Raw genomic sequence first — 27,599 nt, 5'->3', positions numbered from 1 at the left:
AAAAACCTGAAGGGGAACGTGTGACTTTAACCCAAATCGCCCCACAAAAATATCATTCAAATGAAACAATGTGCCAGTACTAATTACAGAATTTTAGTTTAAACCTTCAACCGTTAGAAAGTAATAAAGTCGTCTTTGTGTACTCCTAGATCGCAGTAGAAAAGTATCATAGATATACACCTGGTATGGCTTTTTTCCAGTCGAGAATAGATGAAAATAGGCAACGTAATATAAAAAAGATGTGTCGGAGGACAGGAACGCTCTAGTGTTCAACAGCCTTGCCAAATGAATGAATATTTAAGTCGAAAAGGGGGCATAGTTTAGTAAAATTGCAAAAGGATTATAGAACATGTACAATGCATATAAAACCCATGATAATGGACAATTGTGCAAGTTTCAATCTTTTCCCGTTTGTGGGTACTGAGATGTCCAGCTTGCATACAAAAATTTAACCAACAACTGCTTAGTCGAAAAAAGTGGCATACTGCTGTACAAATGCAAAGTAGAGTTTTGAAACTGCAGCACTACATGTTAGATCATCACAGTAAAGAAGTGTGCGACGTTTCAGTTAAGTAGGTACTGAAATACCAGCTTACATAAAATCTTATTCAAAAATTTCTATGGCGAGAAAGGGGCTTAATTGTATACAAAAGCAAAATATAGTTATGTAATCTGTGCAGTGTAAGTCAATTTATCACAGTGAATAAGTGTGTGAAGTTTCAATCCATTCCCACAAGTGGTTATTGAGACACCAGCTTACATACAAAAACTTAACCAAATCGGGATGCGGACGCGGACGCCGACGCATGGATGAAATAAAAAAGCGGAAAACCACAGGTCGCCCAACACTACATAAACGAAAATATTGCAGGTCCGCTTTGATTGAACATGTTCGTGGACGGTAGCGGAAGTGCAAGCTTCCACGCCCCCTCTAGTCCCGGGTTGAGCAGAACTCAACATTTACACATGTTTTAAGTACCAATATGTAATTCAGAGATATCTGCTGATGTATTCATACGGCGGCTTACATAGAACCTTCAACTGTACATAGAGTGCAATTTTATGAAAAGCGACGTATGGTCCCCAGATAAATAATGGCTTACGGTGCCCTAAACGAGAAAAAAATGGTTAAATTTAACAAACTGGAGTCCAATAGCTCCACCTATTCTTTGAATAGTCGAGCTAAAAAGAAAACAAATTTTTTGTTTCTTTTTCAAATGCTGCAGACCTATCTTTTTCATGTAGTATTCGTGTAAAATTGGTTAAATGTTTGCCATTACTGACATTTTTGCAGTCCTAAAATTTGAGCAATTTTACCTTTCTGCTGCTGCTGCTGCAAAAAACAAAAACAAAACTAGAATGTTTCTGTAGGACACAGCCACCCTTCACCCCCACCCCCCTCCCCCGCCACCACTGGTACATTTGTCACAAATAAGGGGAAATAATTCAAATGTTTGCAGTCATAATAGGGTATAGCCTCAAAAAATATATAGAAAGGATTCATTATTCTTTACCATATACTTTTTGATCTATAATTTGTTTGTTTGTTTTAGGTTTAACGCCGTTTTTCAACAGTATTTCAGTCATGTAACGGCGGGCAGTTAACCTAACCAGTGACCTGGATTCTGTACCAGTACACACCTGTTCTCTGCAATTAACTGCCAACTTCCCCACATGAATTATCAGAGGTGGAGGACGAATGATTTCAGACACCCCGCGATCCGTAGACCGACGTTCTCCCTACTGAGTTAAGCGAGCACAAACAAATATCCATTATTTTGGCTATTTCTAGGGCCATAACTCTGTAATAAACGCTAAGATTCACAAGAAGAATGAATTCAATAAATGACGGGTCCTGGTGAAGACATTTTACAATGCACCTGGTGTGTATGTATTTTATATCGTTTTTACAAAACAATCGTTCTTATCTCTTATGTTTTTGTGTCCCCCATGAGTGGTGGGGGCATACAGATTTGCTCTTGTCCATCCGTGCGTCCGTGCGTCCGTCCGAAGCTCGTGACGCGCCTAGCTCAAAAAGTATGTTATATCAATTGATGAAACCTTGCACGAGTCTTTATCATGACATAAACTTGCGCAACTCCTATTTTTTGTCTGGCTCCACCCCCAACTTTTAGAGTTATGGCCCCTGAAATAGTCAAAAATGTACATTTTCACCTGGTTACGTGCATAGCTTAAAAAGTGTTTAATACAAATTTGTCATACCTTGCATGAGTCTTTACCATGATATGAACTTGCGCACCTCCATTTTTTTTTATCTGGGTCCGCTCACTATATCCAGAGTTATGGCCCCTGAAATAGTCAAAAATGCACATTTTCATCTTGTGATGCGCCTAACTCAAAAGTATTACACGTAAATTTATTAAACCTTGCATAAGTCTTTATTTTGATAGGAACTTGCGCACTTCCTTTTTTTCTGCCTCCGCCCCCTATCATCAGTATTATGGCCCCTGAAATAGTCAAAAATGCACATTTTCACATTGTGATGCACCTAGCTCTAAAAGAACATTATAATTATAAATGGATGAAAAGTTACACGAGCCGTTATCATGATATAAACTTGCATACCTCTTATTTATTTGCTGGCTCCTCTCCCTGTTTTCAAACTTTATGGCCCCTAAAATAGTAAAAAATGCACATTTTCACCTAATTATATTCATGAAACCTTGCTCGAGTCTTTATCAAAATGTGACCTTGCACACTTGGCATTCTTCTTGTGAATCTTAGCGTTTATTACAGAGTTATGGCCCTAGAAACAGCCAAACTAATGGATATTTGTTTGTGCCCGCTTAACTCAGTAGGGAGAACGTCAGTCTACGGATCGCGGGGTGTCTGAAATCATTCGTCCTCCACCTCTGATAATTCATGTGGGGAAGTTGGCAGTTAATTGCAGAGAACAGGTTTGTACTGGTACAGAATCCAGGTCACTGGTTAGGATAACTGCCCGCCGTTACATGACTGAAATACTGTTGAAAAACGGCGTTAAACCTAAAACAAACAAACAAATCATAGATCAAAAAGTATATGGTAAAGAATAATGAATCCTTTCTAAATATTTTTTTAGGCTATACCCTATTATGACTGCCCCACTTCAAACAGTGTAAAAATTGTTTCAACTTCAAAGTAGACGTGACAGTGTAAATCATACCTTCGGAAGAAAACTCCTGGTACGTTACACCAATACAGAGGAAATGTTTAGAACTTTTTCTGTAAGGATTCTAAATGTTTTATTCATCACTCAATAAAAAAAAAAAAAAAAAAAAAAAACAGGAAAGAAAGAAAAAGTGAAAGAGAACACTCCACCCTCCACAAAATTGTTTAACCAATCTTCTAATTTACTTTACGAATCAATAGGTAGAAGGTTTGTAAAACTGTAGGGGGATCTATTTTGAGATAACTGAACCGTAAAAGTATACCTCCTTTTGAAAAGTATTCAATTCCTACCATAAACCTACTTTGACTATAAGTGCTGAAATAATATTTTTCTCGGAACATATCACAATTAGTCTTAATAGTCATAAAAGGGTGTTTCTAATGCAAAATAATCATGAAATTTGAAATCTTTTGAATTTTTACCATATTTTGCATAGATGTGCCTATTTCTGCAGCGATTTCTTGTTTGTTTCCAGGATGTCAGAAAACGCACAAAATGCATCCATCTGGGCTTTATTCATGACGAAATGAATGATATTTCAGAATCCAAATAAAAAATAATGCAAACAAGTTAAAATTTTACCAGAATATACAGAGAAGCGACCATAGGGCCTAAATTTAGCCCAGTAAATGGGTATGGGTTGACTTCAATTAAATGTCTATAATTCTCTAAAATCTTACATTTTCACTATAAAACTTGGTAATATGTTTGGTATTACATCTTTCTTGAAATTAGACATAAAAATGTGTGAAATTTGATGAGAAATATTTCTTATAGGAATAAGGTCTGTAATCCAGTTGAAAATGTACTTCCGTGGTGTAGTCGAAAGAGGTTCATAATAAATAAATCCTACTTTTCCCCATTTTTGCGCAAATATGCGAAGAACGAGAGCAATGATCACATGTTTTCACTGCTAGAATTTATTCTGCATGAAATGAGATGGTTTTATGTTTACACACCCGACATGGCAAGTTTTACAGATCGAAACTGGAAGTAGGTGTTTATTGTACGGAGAAGAGCAAATATTATTAATTTCACGCGTTTCGGTAGTATAGCGTGAAATATTTGTCTTTCGCGTAACGTATACAACACAGTGGTATATATTGGTCAGTCTTGCACACGATTGTTTCTTGCTTGTGTAAAGGTATTTTATTAGTGATGTGTATTTAGTAGTCATTCTACCGGACGATTTCGTACAAGATACATTTATCTAGAGTTCACTGCTTGCTTGGAGACCACGTGTTGGCAGCCATGTCAAACCAAGAAAATGAACTTCTTTCCAATATGGAAAAAATGTTAACGTCGAAGTTAGCAGCATTTGAGGAGTCGCAAAGATATTTTTCACAGGATCAGATTTTAGGAATTTAGCAGAGTTTAGCTAGATTAAATGACACTTACATGTTTCGTAAAAAGGGGAACGAGGAGCAACATAAGGTGAACGTTGGAGTACTCGATAAACTGAAGGAGCGGACGGGTTTCTCCAGGATGCCATAAGAACGACTCCCAGCGAGGATGTAACGTCGGCACAGAAAAAAGTATCAGAAGGTATTGACATTCTTAATCATCGTGAAAAATTAATAAAGTTAGCAGATTCTTCTGACAGCGGATGGCGTGTAGTCCAAGAATACGAGGCTCACCCGTTAGCTGACGACTCCGACGACGAAAAGAAAATTTTTAGAGCACAAGTCAAAGCCGACCGGAAGTTAAAGCAAGAAAAGCGTTCAAGGGGGTTTCGTTACACACCTTTTCAACGAAATACGTCTTTTCCGACGCAAGACGCATCGTAGAAGCACCATCGCGGAATCGAGGAATGCGGCCCTCACAAGGATGGAACCAGTCTACTCAGTAACGGAAACCCGGTACCTGTTTCCGCTGTGGGCGGCCAGGGCACTGGCGAGCAGAATGAAAAGCCGTGATGGGTGATGGTTGTCAAGTGAATAAGGATTCACAGATAAGTAAAAATTTGTTACATTCTGTAGTAGAAAGTTTTAAGAGCATAAAAGAAAATACTGTACAGGATCAAATATTGATAACGCCAGTTGGTAAGTTGAAAAGTTGTTTAGAACACTGGAAAGCTGCTGGGGCTAATCAATACATTTTAGATGTAGTAGAACATGGCTACGAATTGCCATTTAGAAATATTCCTAGTTCTGTTCGTCTAAAAAATAACAAATCGGCCAGAGATAATCCAAAATTTGCATCAGGTGAGATTAAAAATTTACTTTTGAAAGGTTGTGTAACTGAGTTTCAAGAAACACCGTATATCGTAAATCCCCTCACAGTGGCTTATGGGAAATCAGGTAAGCCTCGACTCGTGCTAGATTGTAGACATATAAATCTCGAGCTTTTCAAATATAAATGTTGTTTTGAGGATCAGTCGGTTGCTAAGCAACTTTTCACAACTGGGGACTATTTGTTTTCTTTTGATATAAGAAGTGCGTATCATCATATCATGATTTTTCAAGAACATAAAACATATTTATGCTTTTCATGGGAGTGTGACGGTCAAGCTCACTATGATGTTTTTAATGTGCCTCCTTTCGGAATTTCAACAGCAGACTTCATATTTACTAAGGTTTTGAGAGTAGTTGTGACTAAGTGGAGATCCCAAGGGTTTAGAACAGTATTATTTCTGGATGATGGGCTCAGTGGTGAGAGTACGTACACTAGGGCTTTACAGGCATCTCAGTTTATGCATCAAGATTTGATTATGTTTGGGTTTTTGATAGCAGAAGACAAATGTCATTGGGAACCATGCCAAAGTATCGTATGGCTAGGTTATTTATGGGATACATGCAGGGGTATCTTTATGGTCACAGAAGATCGTATACAAAAAACAGAAAGGTTGTTGAAAGAATTCATGGAAATGATAGGAAAAGGTAATACCATTTTTCCCGTGCGTATTGCTGCACGTTTGATAGGCAGTTGATCTCTATGCAGTCAGCCATTGGGCCAGTTGTAAGACTAATGTCAAGGTCACTGTATGAATGTGTTCTCAGTCGTGCTAGTTGGGAAGCTCCAGTCATGGTAAGTTCAAGGGCATTTGACGAAATTATATTTTGGAATGAAAATTTGAGAACGCATAATAGGCAAACTTGACGCCGAGTTATTAGAAAGTATAGAACAAAAACATATTAAAAAAATGTCTTTTGTGACGCCAGTGGAGCTGGTTTTGCTGGATATATTGATGAAAATGACGACAGTCAAGTTGTCGGCTGCTGGTCTGAATCCGAAAGTGGATTAAGTTCCACGTGGAGGGAACTAGAGGCCGTGCACAGAGTTTTAAACAGTTCAGTTAAAAGCTTGGAAGGGCAGAACATTTTAGTTAACACTGATAATAAAAATGTTGTTTCCGTTTTGAAAGTTGGTAGTAGAAACCCAGTTTTGCAAGACATAGCAGTTGGTGTTTACGAAGTATGTGAAGTGCATAACATCAGTTTGTTTCCAAAGTGGATCCCAAGAGCAGAAAATAAAGAAGCAGATTTTTTCAGTAGATGTACCGATAGCGACGACTGGTCGGTCGAAAATGAGATATTTAAGAAATTAGACAAAAAGTGGGGTCCGCATACTTTTGATTTATTCGCATGTAGTTACAACGCTAAATGCAATGCATTTTACTCGAAGTATTGGTGTCCAGGGACTTCCGGTATAGATGCAATGAGCTTTAGATGGACTGGTGAAAATATTTGGCTTGTTCCCCCACCCAGGTTGGGTGTTCAGTGTATACGTAAAATACAAAGTGAAAAATGTACTTGTACACTACTTTTACCGGTGTGGAAGTCTGCGCCATTTTGGTCACTACTTTTCCCTGACGGTAAAAGGATGAGTGAATATGTCAATGAATATGTTATATTTCAGCCAGGAAAGCTAACAGAAAGAGGCAGAGGCAGAAACAGCATTTTTGACGGCAGGCCGTTATATTTTGGTCTAATTGCTTTAAGATTTGTATAATTAGGTATATGTATACTGATATCGTGTTTTGTCTATTTGAACAGGCTTGAATTTGAAAAGCTGCATTGGCGAGGAAATTCAGCAGAGCGGGATACAGCATATTAGTTTTGATGAACTGTCGTCCAAGATGGCCAATTTTCTGACGTTGTCGAAAAGTGACACTACGGTTAATAAGTATTATTCCTATTTCAAAAAGTGTGATTATTTCACTTCTTCAAAGGGTGGATCAGCTCTGCCTGCATCCCCAATTCTTGTCGCATTATACTTAACTGAGCTTATTGACAAACATTCACCAAATTCAATGATTTCTAATACGGTTTACTCCATTAAATGGGCACACTCCTTGAAGAATTTAACTGATCCAACAGATAATACGTTTGTCACAAACTTAATGGATGCTTCAAAACGGACACTTTCAAAACCTGTAAATAAGAAGGAGTCAATCACTACAGACATTTTATTTACATTGTGTGATAAATATACAGTTTGTACAGATGTTCTATACATTAGAGATTTGGCAATGATATTACTCGCTTATTCAGGTTTCTTACGGTTTGATGAATTAAGCAGGTTACACTGTAATGATATTCAGTTCATGATAATTATATTTCTGTTTATATTAGACAAAGCAAGACTGACCAATATCGTCACGGAGATAAAATTGTCATTTCAAAGGGTAGCTCTGTAGCTTGCCCGAACAACATGTTGAAACGGTATTTTGAAGTCACCGGTTTATCTGTTACAGATGATGTATTTTTGTTTAAACCGTGCTTTAGGTCAAAATATAAATGCAAACTTATTTACATAAACAAACCCCCTTAGTTACTCTCGAGCCAGAGAATGTCTTGACGATTTCGTACAAGATACATTTTCCTTAAGATAGATAAAAAAAAAAAAAAAAAAAAAAAAAAAAAAAAAAATATATATATATATATGAAATTGATAATGATGTATTTTACGGAGGAAAAAAAATTAATTCAGGGCAGAATTCGTTGTTGCTTATTTTTATTATTTAGGTTTTTCTTCTTGACAAAAATCAACACGTTTTTTCCACTAAGTTTGGCATAGAATGTGTATATATATGTATATGACCATGAAAATGATAAAGTGAATGAAAATAAAAGTTAGTAGAAATGCAAGAAGAATGTATTTACTTCAAAAGTGCTGCGGCAGTGTACCTGCTGCAAACTATTTTTGTTTGTAAGATAATTTTGCAAAACTCTTACATAAAAAAAAGGAAAAAGGTTGAATCGCTAGTCACTTTTTGAGTACTTACCTTTAGGATTTTTGAGAGAAAATATTAGATTGTTTAGCCAAAATCATGTGGGTTTAGTCTTTTTAAGGTTAGAGTTACAAGATCAGTATGTTATGATATTACGTTTAGATTATTTGACAGCTTAAATATAAATGTACAAACGTTTTTCTCTGTAGAAAGTTGATTAATAATGCAGCGTATTTTTCATGGTGTATCTTGTTCTCTCGTCAGTATTAGGTGTATAGTTCTAAAAACACGATGTTACTATTGAAAGTTACTTTCATAATATATATGTTTTCTGTTTTACCACCATATATCCGCAAGGAATGAGGCCCTACGTTCAGCGATCTGACATTTGACAAATGGGCACAGGTTTTCAGAGAAATTTCACTTTGTAACCCAAATGTTTTAAGCTCTGTTTTTTCCTGGGCGAGTCGGTTCGCATATGATTTAGATTTTTCTTTTTCATTTTGGCATTTAACCATCTATTTGTAAAATCGTACTGGACAGTAAAAAAAAGTGAGAAACAAAAGAGGAAAACTTTAACTTTCGTGGATATACGGTACCTTTTTGCAGTACCAAACTTATTTTTACTCAGTATGCAGTTGTTTGGCATAAACTTCATATTTTATGTTACATGTAATTATGAACGTATCCCGGCTGCACTTCATAAATTAACCGCCCGTCTGGTATTGCACTTTGTGTTTGTTATTATATTTAAGAAATAGTGTAGAAAAGACGTGCCATTTTTAAGTAGCAGACCACAACTGACACGCATTTTACTAGGAACTAGTTAACCCCCTATTTTCATTTCATTTTTTCGTTAATATATGATAAATCTTTCATGAAAGATAGGTATAGGAAAAAGTGATAGTCTATATAGATACGTGAAGACGACCTGAAGTTATCGTTTTTTTTATATGAAACAAAGAAGGATTTGAATTACTGATCTTCAACCTATAATTTCTCAGGAGGGTGTAGGTTCAAGCCGCACTAAGACCAAACTTTTTTCTTTATATTTCTTTTTTAGTAAATTAAACTGCTTTTCAAGACTAATTATTGATTTATTGTTATTATTGTACAAATGTGGATTTTTTTTCATTTGATAGATCTTTTCTCGCTGTTTTAAGTGAATTTTACCTATGATACAGAAGGGTGGAGGGTTATATGTTTCAAAATACTGAATTACATGCGGTAAAAGATATTTTTATTTCGACTTTACTCTTTTTATGTTTATATCCGTATTTATATATGTACGTTTTACTTCAGCTCTATGATTATTTTTTCATATGGAGAGCAAAATTTTAAAAAAGTCCATAATTTTTTATTGTCAGAGCTAATTTTCTCTACGATTAAATCCTTTTAGTAAAGGCTCTCTAGGAAAAAAATGTTATAGACAGTTTTATTTTGTGTTTTATATTTGTTTACCAATAGTATGATGTTTCTTTTATCAAACTTATTTGTAAAATATATTATCTGCGAACGTTTTATACTCTTGTTATTACTTTAACTTTGTCTCTATTTGAGGTGAGGGTAAGTCATACTTTATACAAACTTAAAAAAAATCGACACAGTAAAAGTGCATTAAAAGTTGCAACGCAATACGAAACAATGTTAACTTTAAGACTGTTCAAGTTAATGCATATTGCCCAATACTATTAAGACGGGTCCACTACTTTTGATTTGTTTACTGTTCTATTACGGCCAAAACTTTAAGAATAATGCAATTTTATGGAGAAATCTGTCTACGGGAGATGTAGCCGTGAAACTGTGCATCATACATGAAGTGCTTTTACGGTCGCTTACATCATTTATTTACATCTATGTCCACCTTCATATTTACTGAAAGCTAGCAGTGATTAGAACAAGCAGGTTATCAGGTTATTTGCATATTGTGCCATTTGTTGCTAGTGTCCAAGGGGATTACTTCGATTAACACTGTTTGTATCATTCGGGCACGGCGGTGGTAAAGCATGAGATAATTAATACTGGTGTTTAACATTAACCGGTTTAAACTCCGCAGTGGGGCTTTTGGTTAATTTATCAATTGTTCGTCTTCGAAATTTACACGGGATTGATCTTCAAAGGAATCGTCTGGCATAGCATGCAAAAGTTTCTGTTCAAATATACTGAACAGCAAAAGAAACTATCCAATTTTATAACTGTTGTATTTTTTTAATTAAAAACTTAAATTCATACATCGCTTGTGTTTTTCATATCACATTACAGTTGAAGAACCCCGCGTGTAAAATTTTAAAAAATAAATCAACCGTGAAATCAGTAGTCCCACAATAGCCGTTTTGCACGAAATTCACGTGCGCCTGTAATTAACAATTTTCTTTGTGAAATTTTATTTGCTTTGGAAATATTGATAATTGGCTACATCAAAAAACAGCATAAAGTTTAAAAATTGTTGTTGGTTGCACCGCACGACTGAATCAAATTTAACGCGAGCGCCGCATTGGGAAGTTACAATGCAAATGACGCGCAGAAGATATAGCCTTTCAAACGGCTATTGTTGGACTATTGACTTCATGGTTGATTGATTTTTAAAAAATTATAACGCGAAGATCTTCAAGTGTAATTTTGGTATAAAGAAACGATTCAAATTTGAAAAATTATTTTTCTTATTTCAAAATATACCAGTTATACGTCTGGATAGTTTCTTTTGCTGTTCAGTATAGTTTGTCATCTTTCTTGAGATAGGCCTTGGAATACAAGATACTTCGTAGTGTCAGGTCTAATTTCATCTCCAAAACTGAATTTTCAAGGACAATAATTAAGAGCTTAAATCGTGACTCCGCATACTATGATGATGTGCATTTCTGAATTCAAATGTCCCCCACCGACTCTGGATAAAAGATTGAGACAGAACTACGAGAGTGACAGCACTGGATTCTATAACATCCAAAATGGCTTCTGCAATGTCTTCGCCTACTGGAAAATCCCGGTAGTAAATACACAACTTAAACTTAGGTTCAAGAAGTGGGACAAGCGTGTTTCTTACATAGTTAACATCCTCCTCCGCAAATTAACGAAAACATCGTACTTATAATTCACAGGATCAGACTTTCGTTTTCTGCAGCAACAACGAAAACGTATGTTCCATTTGTAGAAGACGATTACTTCAATTTCATATCGATACCGAAATATCAGCACAGATTTTATTCCAGCTAGCAGTAAAAACTTGCAGGAGGAACCAGACTTTCAATAAGAACATGCGAAAGTGTATTGCTTACACAGGGTTTAATACCAGCTGATTTATTGTCAACGTCATTTCCATTTATAGAACATGTAATGTTATCTGATTTTAGTAACTTAACTTAGTCTACGAAAGGCGCCAAAGCACATTCACAACTAAATTTGTTGCGAGAAAGGTGTATTACCTTTAGTGATACTGGAAACTGTACATCCATAGTACTTAAGTGGTTACTGTCAAGAAGTAAGATTTCAAGATTTGTACACTTTTCAAAAATTCCAGTGGGTATGGTTTCAATCTTATTGTTCCCAATATCAAATTTTTGCGAGGAGCTTTCTTCTGAACAAAGAACATTTTCAGGTGCTAGCTAGACAATTCTGTTACCCCTCAAATACATTTGGGTTAGCTTTGGCAGATGGCTTAACATTGGGACGTTTTCTATGCTGTTGAAACTCAATGATAAGTTCCTGAGCGAATAAAAACACCTCGCTTGAAACGACTTAATTTTGTTTCTACTCGCATTCAATGTTTGCAGGTTAAAATAACTATAACACGTTCTAATGGACTCGTTAAACCGTCGGTAGTTCTGTGTGTTTGTTATCAGCTATGTGAAGGTATATAAAGTTATCTGAATGCAGCTCTAAGCCACTTACATTTTCTGAACTGTTTTTGCTTAAATACAAATAGTAAATTTCTAGAGAAATCCAATTTCTCAATTCCATTTGTCAGGTAAAACTCGTTTCCTTCAACATTTTGGACATAATTGTCACTGATGTTTAGAACTTTTAATTTAGTCATATTCTGAAACAATCCTGAATTAACATTTAAGTTTATTTGAAGAAATATCCAGCACCTTTAGATTGTGTATATAATATAATGATCCATTTATGAATTCAATACCATTGTGATCCAGCATAAGGTACGATATACTCAAAGCTCTAAAATAGTCTGAATGAAGATAGTTTAGGCGATTATTTGAAAAAGATATTTTCTGTAATTGATTTCTAATGTCATCAAAAGAGTTTTCATCCAAATCTGTTATTTCATTATCACTTAAATCAATATCCAATAGATTTTCAAGTCCTTCAAATGATTCTTTGCTTATTTTCTTTAAGCTGCAGTTGGATAGTGAAAGAACCCCATTGACACGAAATGATCGACAGTTTATTTTGCGTTCAACAATGGCATTATTGTCCAAAACAAGAGAATTTAAGGTCAGATTAGCACATGTTCCATTACTTACATTGTGTGTTTCTCTGATACCATCCAGTTTATTTGATCTTAACTGCAAAATTTCTGGTTTAAAGTTATAGCAGAAATGTTCTGTGGTGATATCATTCAGCTCATTGTTACCCATACTCAACCATATCAAACTAACAAGGTCTTTAAAAACGTTTGCACTCGCAAAATGAAGTTTGTCATTCTTAAGTAGCACTATACGGAGTCGTGAAAGTCCTTTGGAAACGTAGCTAGAAAGTGACCTCAGTCTGCAACCTTTGTAACGAAAATGCATGAGCAGTCTGAACTTTGCTATGTAGCCATTGTTTAAATCACTTACTAGTGATTTCGTTTCAAATCCATGCATACATCCGATGAAAATAAGAATGGTCTCAGGGTGGAGTTCATCCCATGTCCTTGCTCCTATGTAATTTGTTTTGAAGTTGTAAGGATCGGATGGTAGTGTCGACTCAGAAAAACATACAGCTCTTCCAAGTATTCGTTCGTAGTAAGTTGTATGCCACACAGGAGGAAACGCACTTTGAATTATGGGAACATTATCAGATGCCGCAATATGTAACCGGGAAAATTTGAAGAAAATTAACGTTACATATATACACAGTATATATAAATTCCACCTACCCATTTTTGTTAATTGTCGGATAAAAATGTGTTATGAGAACATCTGGTTTTATGGAATGTAACTGTTAAAACAACATCTCTCCAATAATTGTACTGCATGGACGCATGCAAGCAAGCAACATATCGTCAGTTTCCTCTTTCTGGTTGGTGATTACATAATTGTAATACTGGTCTTTTTTAAAGGGATAAACAGCACCGGAGCATCTCGTTGACGTAGTTTATGTTCATGTGCTTTAATTTGGTATGCATCCGAAAATATACAAGTAAAATGATAAAGTAATAATACAGTAACATGAGTTATATTTCCTGTATTAAGCACAAAGAGGGTCTACAAGCTCATAGACATGTTCGAATGTGCCATCAGGGTACAACAAGGATGTAACCTCTCAACCGTTTTATTCTCTGTGTTCGTCAAAGACCTCGTCGAAGAGGTCAAAGATCTTTGTATGCCTATGGTAGACGTAAAGGTATCATTTTTTACTCATATCAAACTCCAATCTACGTTAATCACTAACGGTTGGTGTAAGCGGCGGCAAGTATAATTAACCCCAACAAATATAATTGTATGCGTTTTAGAACAGGGAAACCCTCACATAGTGACAACTTATAGAAACTGTAGACACTTATTAATACCTTAAGGCTTCTTTTACACGAGAAAAATACTTTCAAAAAGGGTTTAAAGGGCTCTTAGAAATATTATAAATAAAAAGGATAGCTATAAGGAAATTAAGATCTCAAAATATCGTGTAGGACTTCACACTAATGTACAAATCCATGATATGAGATATACGCAGTGTTCACAAGTTCTCCCCGTAGGCGATACGGAATGGATAGAAAGTCTCCGTAGTTATGAAGATATGAAGAAATGGAACGGGATCAAAGAACATAAAACATTTTGTTTTTGTGAATAAAAAAAGTCACCCTACGGAATTTCAAGGATTTTTGCAACAATCGTCTGGGTTTCCCGTGCGACTGAATTTCATTTTCTCTATGAAAATTCGCTGTTGTTTATTTCTGGTCGCCATTGTCAAACAATCTCTATTTTTGGAGATTTACGGGAATCTTTACGTGTTATCTTTCGACAAAACAAATATAGTCCTAGGGGACGTTTCACACTTATTTTTACACTTATCTAGTTTTCTTTCCGTAAAAAAAAAACAACAACAAAAAACAGATTAAGTTTGGAATAGAATCTACAAACAAAATTTTGAAAAATGATGCAAAAATGAAAATAAGAAAAAAGAATTGACTTTCCCGAAAGAAACCTGCCATTAAGGGATTGCTGCTTTTACATGTTATGTAGAAATGAGGAAGGGGTGGATTATCAAGAAGTTGATGGTGGGTAGATAGATCATATACTCAGCAAAAGTTCTAACTCCACACCTACAATTATGGATATATCTTGCTAACCTTTTCATATATTTCAACAAAATTTGGACATTATTTAGATCAAATCCTTAATAATAGTAATTCAACAGCATTTAGTAGCTCACGCAGACAGGTCTCAGACTCCTGACTCTTCGCCCAAGTTCATCCCACAGGTGTTCAATGGTGTTTAAGTCTGGAGACTTTTGAACACCACGGTACCGTAACACACGAATGTTGTGTCTCGGCAGCATATTACGTGTAACAGCAGTTGTATAACAGGTATCGCTTTCTTGCATCTCATTTGCATGTCCCTGTTTTGCTAAATATGGGGAATGGCGACTGGCGTCAGAATTCGTTTTGATACCAGACTGCGTTTAAATTACTATTCATCACCACAGCTCTGGTCTTAGTGTTCAGTGACACGCCCGCACAAATCATTATTTACCCTCTCCGGAAATGATCGTTCTCATTTATGTTAAAGTCACTCACGGAAACGTTTTCCAAGCAGCTGATAACATGAGATGCTAATTTTGGGGGATGCACATTTCAAATTGTTCACACTTCAATGAACTTGCAATTTTACGCAAGTTACCGGTAGTATGGAGTTAGAACTTTTGCTGAGTATATTTCTAAATTAATAAACTACTCATGGACACCTTTAATATTCAGTACTTTGTGGATAAAGATGTGGTACTATGAATGAAATAAGAAAAGAGAGGTATTCGTGCATGTATAGTCAGCACAAATTATTAAGGTTTTCTAAGAAGAGAAAAAAAACATATTTGTAGAATACCAGTGTAACAAAACATTTTGTACTTCTGAGTTAGTCTTTCTAAACTACCAGGTTTCCTTAAACATCTAACCTTTGGATGAACGTCATCTTTCTCATTTATAACTACACGTAGACACAGGTGTACCCGCCTCCCAACTCCCCCCCCCCCCCCCCCCCCCCTCCACCCCCCACACACTTACACACACGCCAGTCCTGTCACTGTATATGGTGTTTTGACTCGAGGTTAAAACATATTTTTAAGATGTTTGCAGCACAAACTTTTAAAACCTTTATGTGTATTTTTCACTGACTATAACTCCGACCTAATTGAGTAAAATCCCACAGAGAACACCTGGTGAAGTTAACCTCATCTCTTCAGACGAACTTGATGACCTTTTTTCCTTCTATACTCTATGTAAATGATGAAATCGGGTTGGGAGGGAATTTTCAGAATCGTTCTTGCGGAACGTTATCGAGGTAGAGGGATATATTAGGTACACCGATTTAACATTTTTAACTGTTCATTATTGAAACCCTTTAGGAGACACATACTAAATAACAGGCATGTCACCAGGTAGCTTAGCCAACGGCACTGAAAACTGATTCAGTGTTTTGAAAATCAGCCAGGAACGTAGTCAACCGTTCCAAGTGTTACCATCGACAGTTATACAACTCATGTACAAATGTCATCATTTTGTTCAATTTAACACTTACATGTAACTACAAACTAGTTTATTATTAAATTTATGTTATGTATTATTTAGTTCTGTAGGGAACTGTAAATATTGGTTTTAAGTATACCCTCCTTCCCTCCCAATGTTAATCAAATATCATTTTGTGGAATTCCGTTTTAAACTATACTAAATTCTCTTCCAAAGGTCGTCTTTTCCTGCACTGACCACATGGTTTCTTTGAAACCGTCTTCTCACTGGTTAATGTAAACTGTATGATTCTTGGTCATGAAGAAACTTTCTTATCCTGTGCATACCAATGTTAAATTTGCCTTCTCCTTTTACTGTTTTGTACAATATTTGCGGTCCGCTGAAACTCGCAGGATGCGACGGATCAAAATAAATCCTTTTTAAATAGTTTTACCATTGAGCCATGTCTGCACTGTCCAAAATCCACAACGTAAATGAAATAATTGTTTATACATTGAGTATTTTATTCAGTATCAGACTCGTCCTCCTCGCTTTCTTCATCACTTTCCTCGTCAGACAATTCTGTCTCAAACAGCTCCTTAAAGTCAGGCTTGTACTTTCGCTGTACATGCTTAACTGCCGATTGAATGCTTACATTCTTCAATGAATGTACGTCTTGTAAAACCTTCTGATGCAGTGTACTGTTTTGAAATGGCAGAATATACGAATCAAACAAATACTCGTATTTTGTGAAGAATGTGAGTTCATTATACGGCTGGATACGATCTTCTGTCATTTCCTGTGCAGACTCCTTGTCTTCTCCGTCCTGTATAAACTGATTAAACAATTTGTCGTATTTATCGTCGTTACAGTCTATAGCTTTTTTCCAGAGGGATAGATAAACCTGATTTTCTTCAACGTTATCTCCCATTTAATCATCACTGCTGTCGTCTATTTTTCTTCTCTTTGGTTGCGTAGTATCGTTATTTTCTGCACACCACCCTCGTTTTACATGTCTCTGTACATTGTGCGAAGAGTCAAACAAAAGTCCACAATCGTCGCAAGCATTCGTACTTTCAGCCATAATTTCACTATTATTTCCTGCGATGTCTACAGTTTGAATTCCGACTGACAAATGATTTAAATCTGATTGTTGCTCGCCTTTTATACAATTTTGGCCTGGTTCTGTCATCTGATTGGTCAGTTCTGTCAGGTTTTCGTTGTTCGTAGATTTTCGGTCTATCCACATTAAATCATATTTCAGTCTGGCATGTTCCGGTGTAAATGGTTTTAAATCCACCAATAGAAAGCCATAGGCCTGTTTAATTGCTTTCTCAAACTTTTTAAAAAAGTATTCAGTTTTACCAGGGTACATCTGTCTCGCTAATGTGATCATAGATTGTTTGTCGACTGGATTATTGAACATTACCAGATAATGACAGTTTCGTCTCTTTGTCGGATCCTTGCTGGCGTATAGGTTTTGATTGATGGAAATCACCGACAAAGATCGTATAATCTGTAATTCTTTTGTCCTTTCCAGCCTCTGACATCATATCGTTCAGAATTAGCAAGTTATTTAACTTTGTGTCAAAATATTCGTCTTCGTTTATGTCGGATGGAATGCCTTGGTAGAATTTCACATCCGGGTAAACTCTGCTTTGTATTTCCCCATACATTGGTTGCAATTTTTTGTACAGCCACACTATTCTTTGTACACCAGGCTTAACTCTGCAGATATGATTTTGCAGCAATGCCTTTACAAATGTTGTCTTTCCACATGCTGAAAAGGAATAAGTTTCTGCATTACAAATGTTTGAGTAAATAGACTAGTATGTATTAGCAAAATTATAAGGCAAAAAAAAAAAAATATATACTTTAAGGTTATATTCTCACTGGTAAACTCTTTGGGAACATAAATAAATGTTTATAAAATTCAGCAAACACTGTAAACAAAATATATACCTGTGGGACCAGAAATCATCATGGTAAAAGAATAGTTGGTTTGATTTCCTGCGATCCTCCCTTAAGCGCTCCTTGCGGAGCTCCTCCCGGCGCTCCCTGTGACACGTCTTGTGGAGCTTCTTGTGGAGCTCCGTGTAAGGGAGCTCTCGGCGCTCCCAAATGCGCTCCCGGCGCTCCTTGCGGAGCTCCGTGTAAGGGAGCTCTCGGCGCTCCCAAATGCGCTCCCGGCGCTCCTTGGGGAGCTCCGTGTAAGGGAGCTCTCGGCGCTCCCAAATGCGCTCCCGGCGCTCTTTGCGGAGCTCCGTGTAAGGGAGCTCTCGGCGCTCCCAAATGCGCTCCCGACGCTCCTTGCGGAGCTCCCTGTAAGGGAGTTCTCGGCGCTCCCAAATGCGCTCCCGACGCTCCTAAATGCACTCCCGGCGCTCCCTGTGACGCTCCCTGAGGCGTTTCCGTTGCCAATTTAGGCATATGAGTTTAAATTCTAAAGTGCTCGTCTCCTTTTAGATGTTTGTTTCTATTATGCCGCATCATGTTGTATCTACTACAAAATGTTACACCGCACTCAAGACAGTTAATTCTATCCATCTTTACACTGCGACGTATGTGATGAAACTGACTCAAGTGTATAATAAATACCGTATTTAAATATATTTGCAATGTTATAGTGAAATCAGTCTTTTTTACGAACCAATCAAAATGAAATATGATTTAGTTTCTTGATTTATTGAATAATTCTTCTGATTATGGTTTAAATACTTATGCACTCATACCAAAATTTTCATTTTAAGACTGAGAGCCAACACCATCAGATCTACAGTGCTGCTACAAACTACAGTCAGCTTATATGGGCTTTCCGCAATTACGTTCAGCTAATTGCAGCAGGAAGGGCATCAGGGGCATGTGGTAGTCATTTCATTGTCTTTTTTCATCATTCCTTCTCTGCAACTGAAAGTATTTCTCAAAAGATCCGATATGTGATATACTCTGCAACGCCTCTTTAAACCGTAACACTGCAGCAAGGCATGTATAGTTTAGAACATGATAAATACATGAACAAAGAAAAGCATATAGACAGAAAGCTCAAAACGTAAAATAAAGGAAAAGAACGAAGTGCGGCAACGCCTTGGAACGGTCAGTTGTAAAACAACGCTGGTGTGCTTAAAACAGTATTTTGGCAACAATGCTCACATTCTATATCCCTACCATATTCCAATGTGATAGAACAGTGTATAGAGATAGACCCCTACAATTTTCAGTGATAATAATACATTAAATAAAGTCTAGAAATTGATTTCCAAGTCCTTGAAATAACCAAAAATGATTTTACAAATGTGAAGTTTCTGATAGTTTTGTTAATATCAATAACAGAAGTTTTAATTTTTAATTTAAAGCTGTGATCCACAAAGAATGACAACTCTTGCCTTAGGCTAGTACTTATAAGCAGAGATATCTATTAGTTTACTTCCCTTGCAATTACACACTTGAGTGGAAAATGAAAAATGTTTTAGACACAATATCATACTTTTTTGCACAACAAAAACATTTAGGATTTATTCTTTTGTGTTTGATTTACCCCTCAAAACATGGTTCCTATGATTCTGTCAACTTACATATGGTAAAAAAGTTAACCTTTTACAAGCCAATAATGAAATGAAGTACCAGTAAGTAATTAATAGTACAGATTATACAGTTTTGCTTGTATCTAAATGTCACAACAGAAGCACTTTTGTAATACAGAACACCTGGTAGGATTAGTAAAGGTGCAATTATATTGATCTCTATTTCCTATGCCTACAGTATACATAAAATTAAGCCGTCGACTGCTGAATGTCTTATTCACAAAATGGAAACTAAAGGCACGTTATGTGAAAAACAAAAAAGATTGGGTAAATATCTATATGAAAAACCTCTGGTCCTTTAGTTTTATGGAGTTCATTTAATATCATCACAATAGAATTCCGCTTAAACTGGTGCTAAAGGGCGTGAGGGTATTTCACCTTTCTAAATCTCTCAAGAACAAACTTAGTTAACCGAGTCTTCTATTATTTTGATTAGATGAGTTCTATACTTTCAAGGGATCTTCTTGAAGCTTTTAACAAACCATTTGCCCATGTTCTCCATGCCGTTGCAGAAAGACAAACAACAGCAGAATATTATTAAGGATCCGACGAATCAGGAAAGTAAAAACATATTAAAGCAGCTCAGTATTAGTGGGCTTTAAAGGGAATTCCGATAGTTTTTTATGCGCATCTTTCTGCGCAGCCGACACTTTCTATGGAAAACTGAACTGAAGTCAACATTTGATGAAACATGTTACAGCCAGATTTAAATATGAGGAATCTTGAATGAAATAACATTTTTGATAAGTTTTATTAGTAATCAAATGTTGATACTGGTTTATGTTGTATTGACAAGTATCATGCCTGACAGATATCTTACTATTTTTGTGGTTGTGTTTTCAAATCGCATTTTGGTACAAAGGCAGTGTTATTCATATAATTTAGGATAATTGACTTAGTACTGATAAGACAATATCACCTTTCAGATTATTTAGTATTCAATTATAGAAAGAATTAAGAATTTTTAAACTTTTTTTTAACTTCTATCAGACATACATGTAATCAATTTGACCAGGTTCGCGCCATTTTCCGTCCGAACAGGTGTTGTATTCTAGCGGTCTTAACATAAAATTTAGCCTGTGACCCATATATTTTTAGCCATTTTTATGCTCACGATACAATTATCTATACACAAGAAAAACAGGAAAAAATTCTATGAAAGAATTTTTTCAAAAATTAAAAAAAATATTCTTCACTATGGGTATTTTTCACTGAAAAAAGTTCACAAAAGTAAATATGAAACAATTTTTTTTTCATTTGTACCCATTATTGTAAGGATAGAGTATTACAAATATGACTATGATATCAAATAAGTTTTAATAAAATCTGTAAAAAGAAAAAAAAAACCTTATTGTGCTGTCTTGATGTATATTTTGGTTGGTATTTATAAAAAGCAGAAAATTATGAAAATATTGAAAAATCGCTAGCAGTTTCAGCAACAGTGGGTGTGTTCAAAACAATTTTTCACAAAAACAAGCCTGGTGACCTATTGTTTTTATTTGTTCATTGTTTTCAGCACAAATTTTCCTATCATATATATGAATTAAAAAAAATTCTATGAAAGGAAAAAAAAAACTATAGGAATTCTCTTTAAGAACTATCATGGCGTCGTCCACCTCTATCGTTAGACACGATCAAATAGGAAAATCTAGCATCCAGCTGACAAAGGACTGAACACCAAATACGCAATAAATCTCGAAATAAGTGGGTCAAAACCGCATATGATAAAACATTTCATCATTTTACCAAATACAAGTGTTAAAATTTCCATTGAATTTGATAAATAACTATTGTTTTGATACACTTAGTAACAGAAGGGTTTTAAATTGCTATTAAACGTAAAAAACACACACTGAGTTACGATACTGACATTAAGTAGAATATTCTCGCAGTTGATAATAGCGGTATTTCTGCAAAAGAACATATTGATAGCGTTCATTGAATTCTTGAAAGACGCTCTTGCAAAAATATGGCGATTACAAAAAGGTAAAGGAAAAGGTATTTATTAAACGTCGCATTTAACTGACAGACAACATGACATACAGCTATTGTGAGACAAACCACGCATCTAGTAACAGATACCTACCTGGTCCGATATATTTCAAAAAAGTGTATGGGGAAAATCCCCCACCCATCTAAATAGAATAAAAGCTTGGGTAAATCAGTGTACTTAAATCAATTTCAAATATGGAGATACATGTATGTCAATCCTAAGCGATGCAGTATTGTAGTATACATTTAATAACTGTACCTCTCTGGCATAAGAATGTCAACTATATGGTCCGTATTTGAAAACATCATCAAGAATGCGTGAATTATTGTTGATATAGTAACCACAGCTGACTGTATATAACGTTTTCAAAATCATACGTAAAATATCTACGACAAGCTAGGCAGAAATAGTTCTCACGGATTACTTATTACATCTCGAAAAAATGCATTCCCAAACCGGACATCAATGTTGTTCAATAAGGAGAGGTCACATGAACAAATATGCATAAAATGCGTTTTATTTAAGCAGTTCCTTCGTCATTCATTAGATTATTAGGTAAATAGGTATAAAGAGTAAAGAAATCATATGAAACAATTAACAGCACACCTTGTAATTGTTGGATTTTGATTTTCTAGGAATGTTCTTTTTCAGAGTTTGCATATACTTTGTCGCAATATCGTTTCACGCGGGATAAAATGTCAGTTAGGCATGAAGTTATACGATAAAAAAAATTAGTGTTGGTACATGTTAAAGGGTTAAATTATCTATGAAACGAGCTTAATGTGAGTGTATATGCAATTAAGGAATCCATCATAATCTTGCTGATCATCTATGCGAACTTTGAAAATACAAACTTCAGGGATGTGATTAGAGGCCAAATCCTGTTTATTAGAAGGACTCAAGGTGTAGGTTTAACTACTATAAATTTCCTTATGTAAAACGGAAATATACTGTAGGCGTTAAACGACGATGACATAATAGACCACCTAGTATGCTGGACTAAAACGTACATAGAGAAATCTTCTGATGATTCCTTTCGTAGATTTCTTTAACTTAGGTTTACGGGGAAGTATGTATTTACTGGATTCATCAATTTTAATAGGAGAATCTGCACTCTAAAATAGTTTAGGTTTTAAAATTGCATTATGTAACAGATTTTTTTTTCTATTGATTTTGCGTTCTGATCACATTGTCGGGGCGTTAAGCCGATCTGACACACTCATACAGATAACAAGGGTATATAGATATATATAATTATGTTATCTGACTATGGAAGTGATAGAGTATTAGACTTTTCCTATTTTTAATCGAGCATACTGTGCCATTTAACAGAAATTTGCTCACTTAATGTCGTTATTTAGTCATTTTCGTCATTTTCTGATATTTATGGATATTTTTCATTTTAAGCATAGTTAATTCCATCTTATTTTTCATAAAAGTGTTTTATCTGCTTGAATGAGCATTACCTTCACTAAATATATCAGTTTTACAATCACAACATAGCTTTCAAAGACGTTGTCACCTGTAATTATTCAGCAGACATACATTTTCTGCCGTTCTTATTTTCTATTTAACCGCTATATTTATGACGTCATAACTTTTTCCAGTCGCGTGTCTGGAAAGAGATACATGGGAAATTACGATAACTCACTTCAATCTACAATGTGGTATAGGTCTCTATATTTCTCAATATTTTTCTCACGTCGGTCAATATTCCCACAAATCGACGTGTACTACGGGTACTTCTATCAAACAAAGATTTTGCCATTGATTCAGGCTTGATGTTAGAAATCACACACGTTGACATGCCCAAAGGAGGAACTAGAAAGAGGTGTAAATTTGTTGAAATGGATAAACTTTTATCGGGTTAAAAGTGCATAATTCGTATTCAAAATCGGGACAATTTAAGTTGCGCCCGAGCCATTATTACTGCAAAAGCAAGGATAGATGGTCATGAAAAATGGAACAGTATTGGTCAAGGTTGTGAGATACAAAGACGACTGGCTGAAAAACTTCATAACGATGCAGCTGTTCCTCCTACACAATGTGGAATAGCAGAGATAAAAATATTTCAATCATTTATGACAGAGTACCAGATATATGTGGTATCCAAAGAACATTTCAATGCGATTATCTTCAAAGGTCCAGAGGCAGAAAAAAAGACATACTTGTATTATCATGATCATCATTATGATGTGATCACTAGTATGCCGGCATTCGTATCCAGAAACTACTATTGTACCCAGTGTGACAAGTTATGATCACAAAGAAGATCATAAATGCAACTCTGTTTGCTATGCGTGCCGCAAAGTACATGATCAAATGAAAGAGAACTGGATAGAATGCGAAACATGTCGACGATTCTTCCGTGGTCAAGAGTGCTATGATCAACACAAAAGACTTACAGATAAAAGAAATTCAACGTGTTCTGCTATCTACCGGTGTACCGAGTGTGGAAAGACTGTAAACAAGAAAGTAGACAAGAGGCATATATGTGGACAAACCTATTGTAATATGTGCAAAGGTTTCTTCCCGGAAACACATAAATGTTACATGATACCGGAGACCACAGACTATCAGGAAGAACCAATGTCTATTGAAGAAGAGATGATTAACAAAGTTGAAAATCCAAAAACATTCATATTTTTCGATTTTGAATGCACCCAAGACGACTTGTTACAATGTGACAAGGGTTATTCGCCAGACGTTTACGGAAAATGCCAAAACTGTTTAAAGTCTAGTTGCGGCTGCTATGAGCATAAACCGAATTTGTGTGTTGCGCAGAAAGTATGTACAATTTGTATGGACAAAGAATTTTCTTGTGAGAATTGCGGTAAAAGGGAGTATATCTTTGGTGGTGACAACACTTCGAACGATTTCTGTCATTGGTTGTTTTCAGAAGAGAATTACAACTCTACTGTATTATGCCATAACTACCAAGGGTACGATTCGTATCCCATACTCCAGTATTTGTATGCAAATGCAATAGTACCAAAAGTGATACCCAATGGGGCAACAATCATGTGCCTTACGGTACCAAGTTGCAAAATCAAAATGATCGACTCTATAAACTTTCTCCCCATGGCACTTTCTAAATTGCCAGCAATGTTCGGCTTTGATGAACTGAAGAAGGGATACTTTCCTCATTTATTCAACAAGAAAGAAAACCAGCAGGTTGTTCTCGACGGTCTACCAGACCTTTCATTCTATAATCCAGATGGAATGAAACCAGACGACAGACAAACGTTCTTGAAATGGTATTCAAAACATAAAAACGACACATTTAACTTCCAAGAACAGTTATTGGACTATTGTAAATCAGACACTGACATCTTGAGACGATGTTGCTAGAGATTCCGTGAATATTTCATGGATACAACTGACATTGACCCCTTTGAACAGTGTATCACCATCGCTTCCGCTTGTAACCTGGTGTTTAGAACCAATTTTTTAGAATCTGAAACTATTGGTCTTATCCCACGTCAAGGGTATAATCCTGAACAAAAACAGTCTATGAAAGCTTTACAGTGGGTAAAATATATATCTCACATTGAAGGACACAAAATTCAACATGCTCGAAATGGCGGAGAAAAGGTCATAGGTCCATACAGGGTAGATGGTTACTATTAATCTGTAAATGGGGAGAAAATTGTACTAGAATTTCATTGAGATTTTTGGCATGGAAATACCGCTAAATATTCTAGGTTTACAGTCAATCCGGTTAACCAGTTGACAATGGGAAAGTTGTATGATAAAACCATAGAAAAACAAAAATATCTTGAGAATAATGGCTATACCTACAATTGCATTTGGGAATTAGAATTGGATAAACAGTTTTCCAATGATAGCAAAATGAGGTCATTTATTGAAAGTCTTGACATATTTCTCCGTTGGAACCGCGTGACGCATTTTATGGAGGTCGAACAGAAGCATTTACATTGTACAAAGAAGCTTCCACAGACGAAACAATAGATTACTATGACGTCACTTCTTTCTATCCTTGGGTAAATAAGACCGGGAAAATCCCGTTAGGTCATCCAAATATTATCACAGAAAACTTTGAAGAGTTAGGTAAATATGAAGGTCTTATTAAATGTAAAGTTGTACCTCCAAAAAGACTTTTCCATCCGGTTTTACCATGTAAATGCAATGGAAAACTTTTGTTTCATCTTTGCAGGGCGTGTGCAGAGACAAAGGAACAAAACCCTTGTTGACATAATGACACAGAACGTTCTTTCATTGGCACTTGGGTGACTGATGAGGTCCAAAAAGCTATACAAAAGGGGTATAAAATAGCAAAGGTCTATAAGTGTGGCATTTTGACAAAATATCCCAGTATGATTCGATCACAAAGACAGGTGGCATATTTACACAATATGTAAATACTTTCTTAAAAATAAAGCAGGAAGCTAGCGGATGGCCAAAGTGGTGTCATACAGAACAACAGAAAAGAAAATACATAAACATGTACTATCAGAAAGAGGGTATTCTTCTTGACTATGAAAAGATAAAGAAAAACCCTGGTTTAAGAGCATTAGCCAAGCTTACGTTGATTTCCTTTTGGGGGAAATTTGGTCAAAGGTCAAACATGCCTCAGGTTGACTTGATAGAAGACCCTTCACTTTATTTCGACAAACTGACGTCTGACTGTGAAGAAGTGACGTGTGTAAATTATGTTTCTGACAAATTTGTTGAAATGCGTTGGAAATACAAAGAGGATTTTGTTGATACTTATCTAAAAACAAATGTGGTTATTGCTGCGTACACGACTGCACAGGCACGTCTTAAGGTTCATTCTATCGGAAAATTAGTGGGTCTAAATAATTTAGATTGGCGGGTTTGTTACTGGACAAAAGTCATAAAAAGTATACACCAATAGATTCATCTTGGAACGAAGTATACGACTAGATAATCAAACTACGACTACGACTCTTTCATAAGTCGTACGACGACGACTTTGATAACAAAATTGATCATGTTTTTTTTCAAAATCAAGGGTTGCTTCAAAATACATGCGGAGTCCATTTAAAATGTATTAACAGACAGACAAGACATGTATCTAATTCCTGTCACCCTTTAAATTATCCAAACTTTCTAAAAGGCTGACAATTTACGATTGAAAATATACTTTAAAATGCCTCAGACGATTGTTTTCATCGTGCTTTGTTGACATGACGGACTACTTTTTTGTTACTATAAATACTAATATTGCACGGTGAAAACGTGCCCGATTCCCGCCAAATATAATAAAGGATAGTTCTTCACGCCGTTTACCTGAAGGGAGAGTTCTTTATCCCAATTATCATTCTCGGCAGATTCTATAGATACAATAACACTATTCTTATAGTACAGTCAAAAAGAATTCGAAGAATAATCAATATTTTTTTTTTTGAAAATATTCTACAACCTGAAATGAAATCTAGATTATCTGATTTATTGAACTATCCAACATTTTTTTCAAACGGTCTACTTAATATGATAAAAGCGTTATCGTTCCAAACTTTGTAAAAAGCTTCTTACATCCATTACGGTTTTTAAATAATTTGACTACCTCAGGGGCGGATACAGTATTTGGTGTAAGAGAGGGCGTAAAATATTTGAAGACTAGAGCAAATAGGGGGGGTCCGGGGGCATGATTCCCCGGAAAACTATGAAAATAATGGATCCATTTGGTGCATTCTGGGCGTTCTGGGGTACTTTATTTGTTATTGACAAAGGACAGGTTTTGTGACAAAATCAAGACAAAGAACAAGCTAATTATAGTCACGTCTTATGAATTGTCAGACTTATTCTTGCTCGAGTATCTT

At 35.7% G+C, this 27,599-nt stretch overlaps 3 protein-coding genes across 9 annotated transcripts in view; 1 reads left to right on the top strand and 2 right to left on the bottom strand.

Annotated features, from left to right (window-relative positions):
• LOC128556403 (toll-like receptor Tollo) overlaps positions 1-27,599 on the bottom strand; it is a 49,649-nt gene that overhangs the window by 8,695 nt on the left and 13,355 nt on the right. For 3 of the 7 annotated variants that reach the window (XM_053541429.1, XM_053541427.1, XM_053541428.1), the window contains exon 3: positions 2,224-2,310. The exons of 3 other annotated variants lie outside the window; for them this stretch is intronic. The gene's annotated coding sequence lies outside the window, so the exon portion shown is untranslated. Of the gene's footprint in view, positions 1-2,223; positions 2,311-2,586; positions 2,636-27,599 lie in introns of all 7 variants that reach the window. One more of the 7 variants, XM_053541424.1, reaches the window with a different exon arrangement.
• Positions 5,088-7,077, top strand: LOC128556647 (uncharacterized). The gene is made up of 2 exons (XM_053542228.1): positions 5,088-6,051; positions 7,031-7,077. The coding sequence occupies exons 1-2, from the start codon at positions 5,088-5,090 to the stop codon at positions 7,075-7,077; spliced, it is 1,011 nt and encodes a 336-aa protein (XP_053398203.1).
• Positions 15,854-20,327, bottom strand: LOC123551889 (circumsporozoite protein-like). Its single transcript, XM_045341154.2, has 2 exons — positions 18,181-20,327; positions 15,854-17,998 (listed from the first exon to the last, which is right to left on the bottom strand). The coding sequence occupies exon 1, from the start codon at positions 18,646-18,648 to the stop codon at positions 18,199-18,201; it is 450 nt and encodes a 149-aa protein (XP_045197089.2). The 5' UTR covers positions 18,649-20,327; the 3' UTR covers positions 15,854-17,998; positions 18,181-18,198.

The sequence above is a fragment of the Mercenaria mercenaria genome, chromosome 4 (assembly GCF_021730395.1).
Source record: "Mercenaria mercenaria strain notata chromosome 4, MADL_Memer_1, whole genome shotgun sequence".
NCBI lineage: Eukaryota > Metazoa > Mollusca > Bivalvia > Venerida > Veneridae > Mercenaria > Mercenaria mercenaria.
This window is presented reverse-complemented; position numbering and strand designations above follow the sequence as displayed.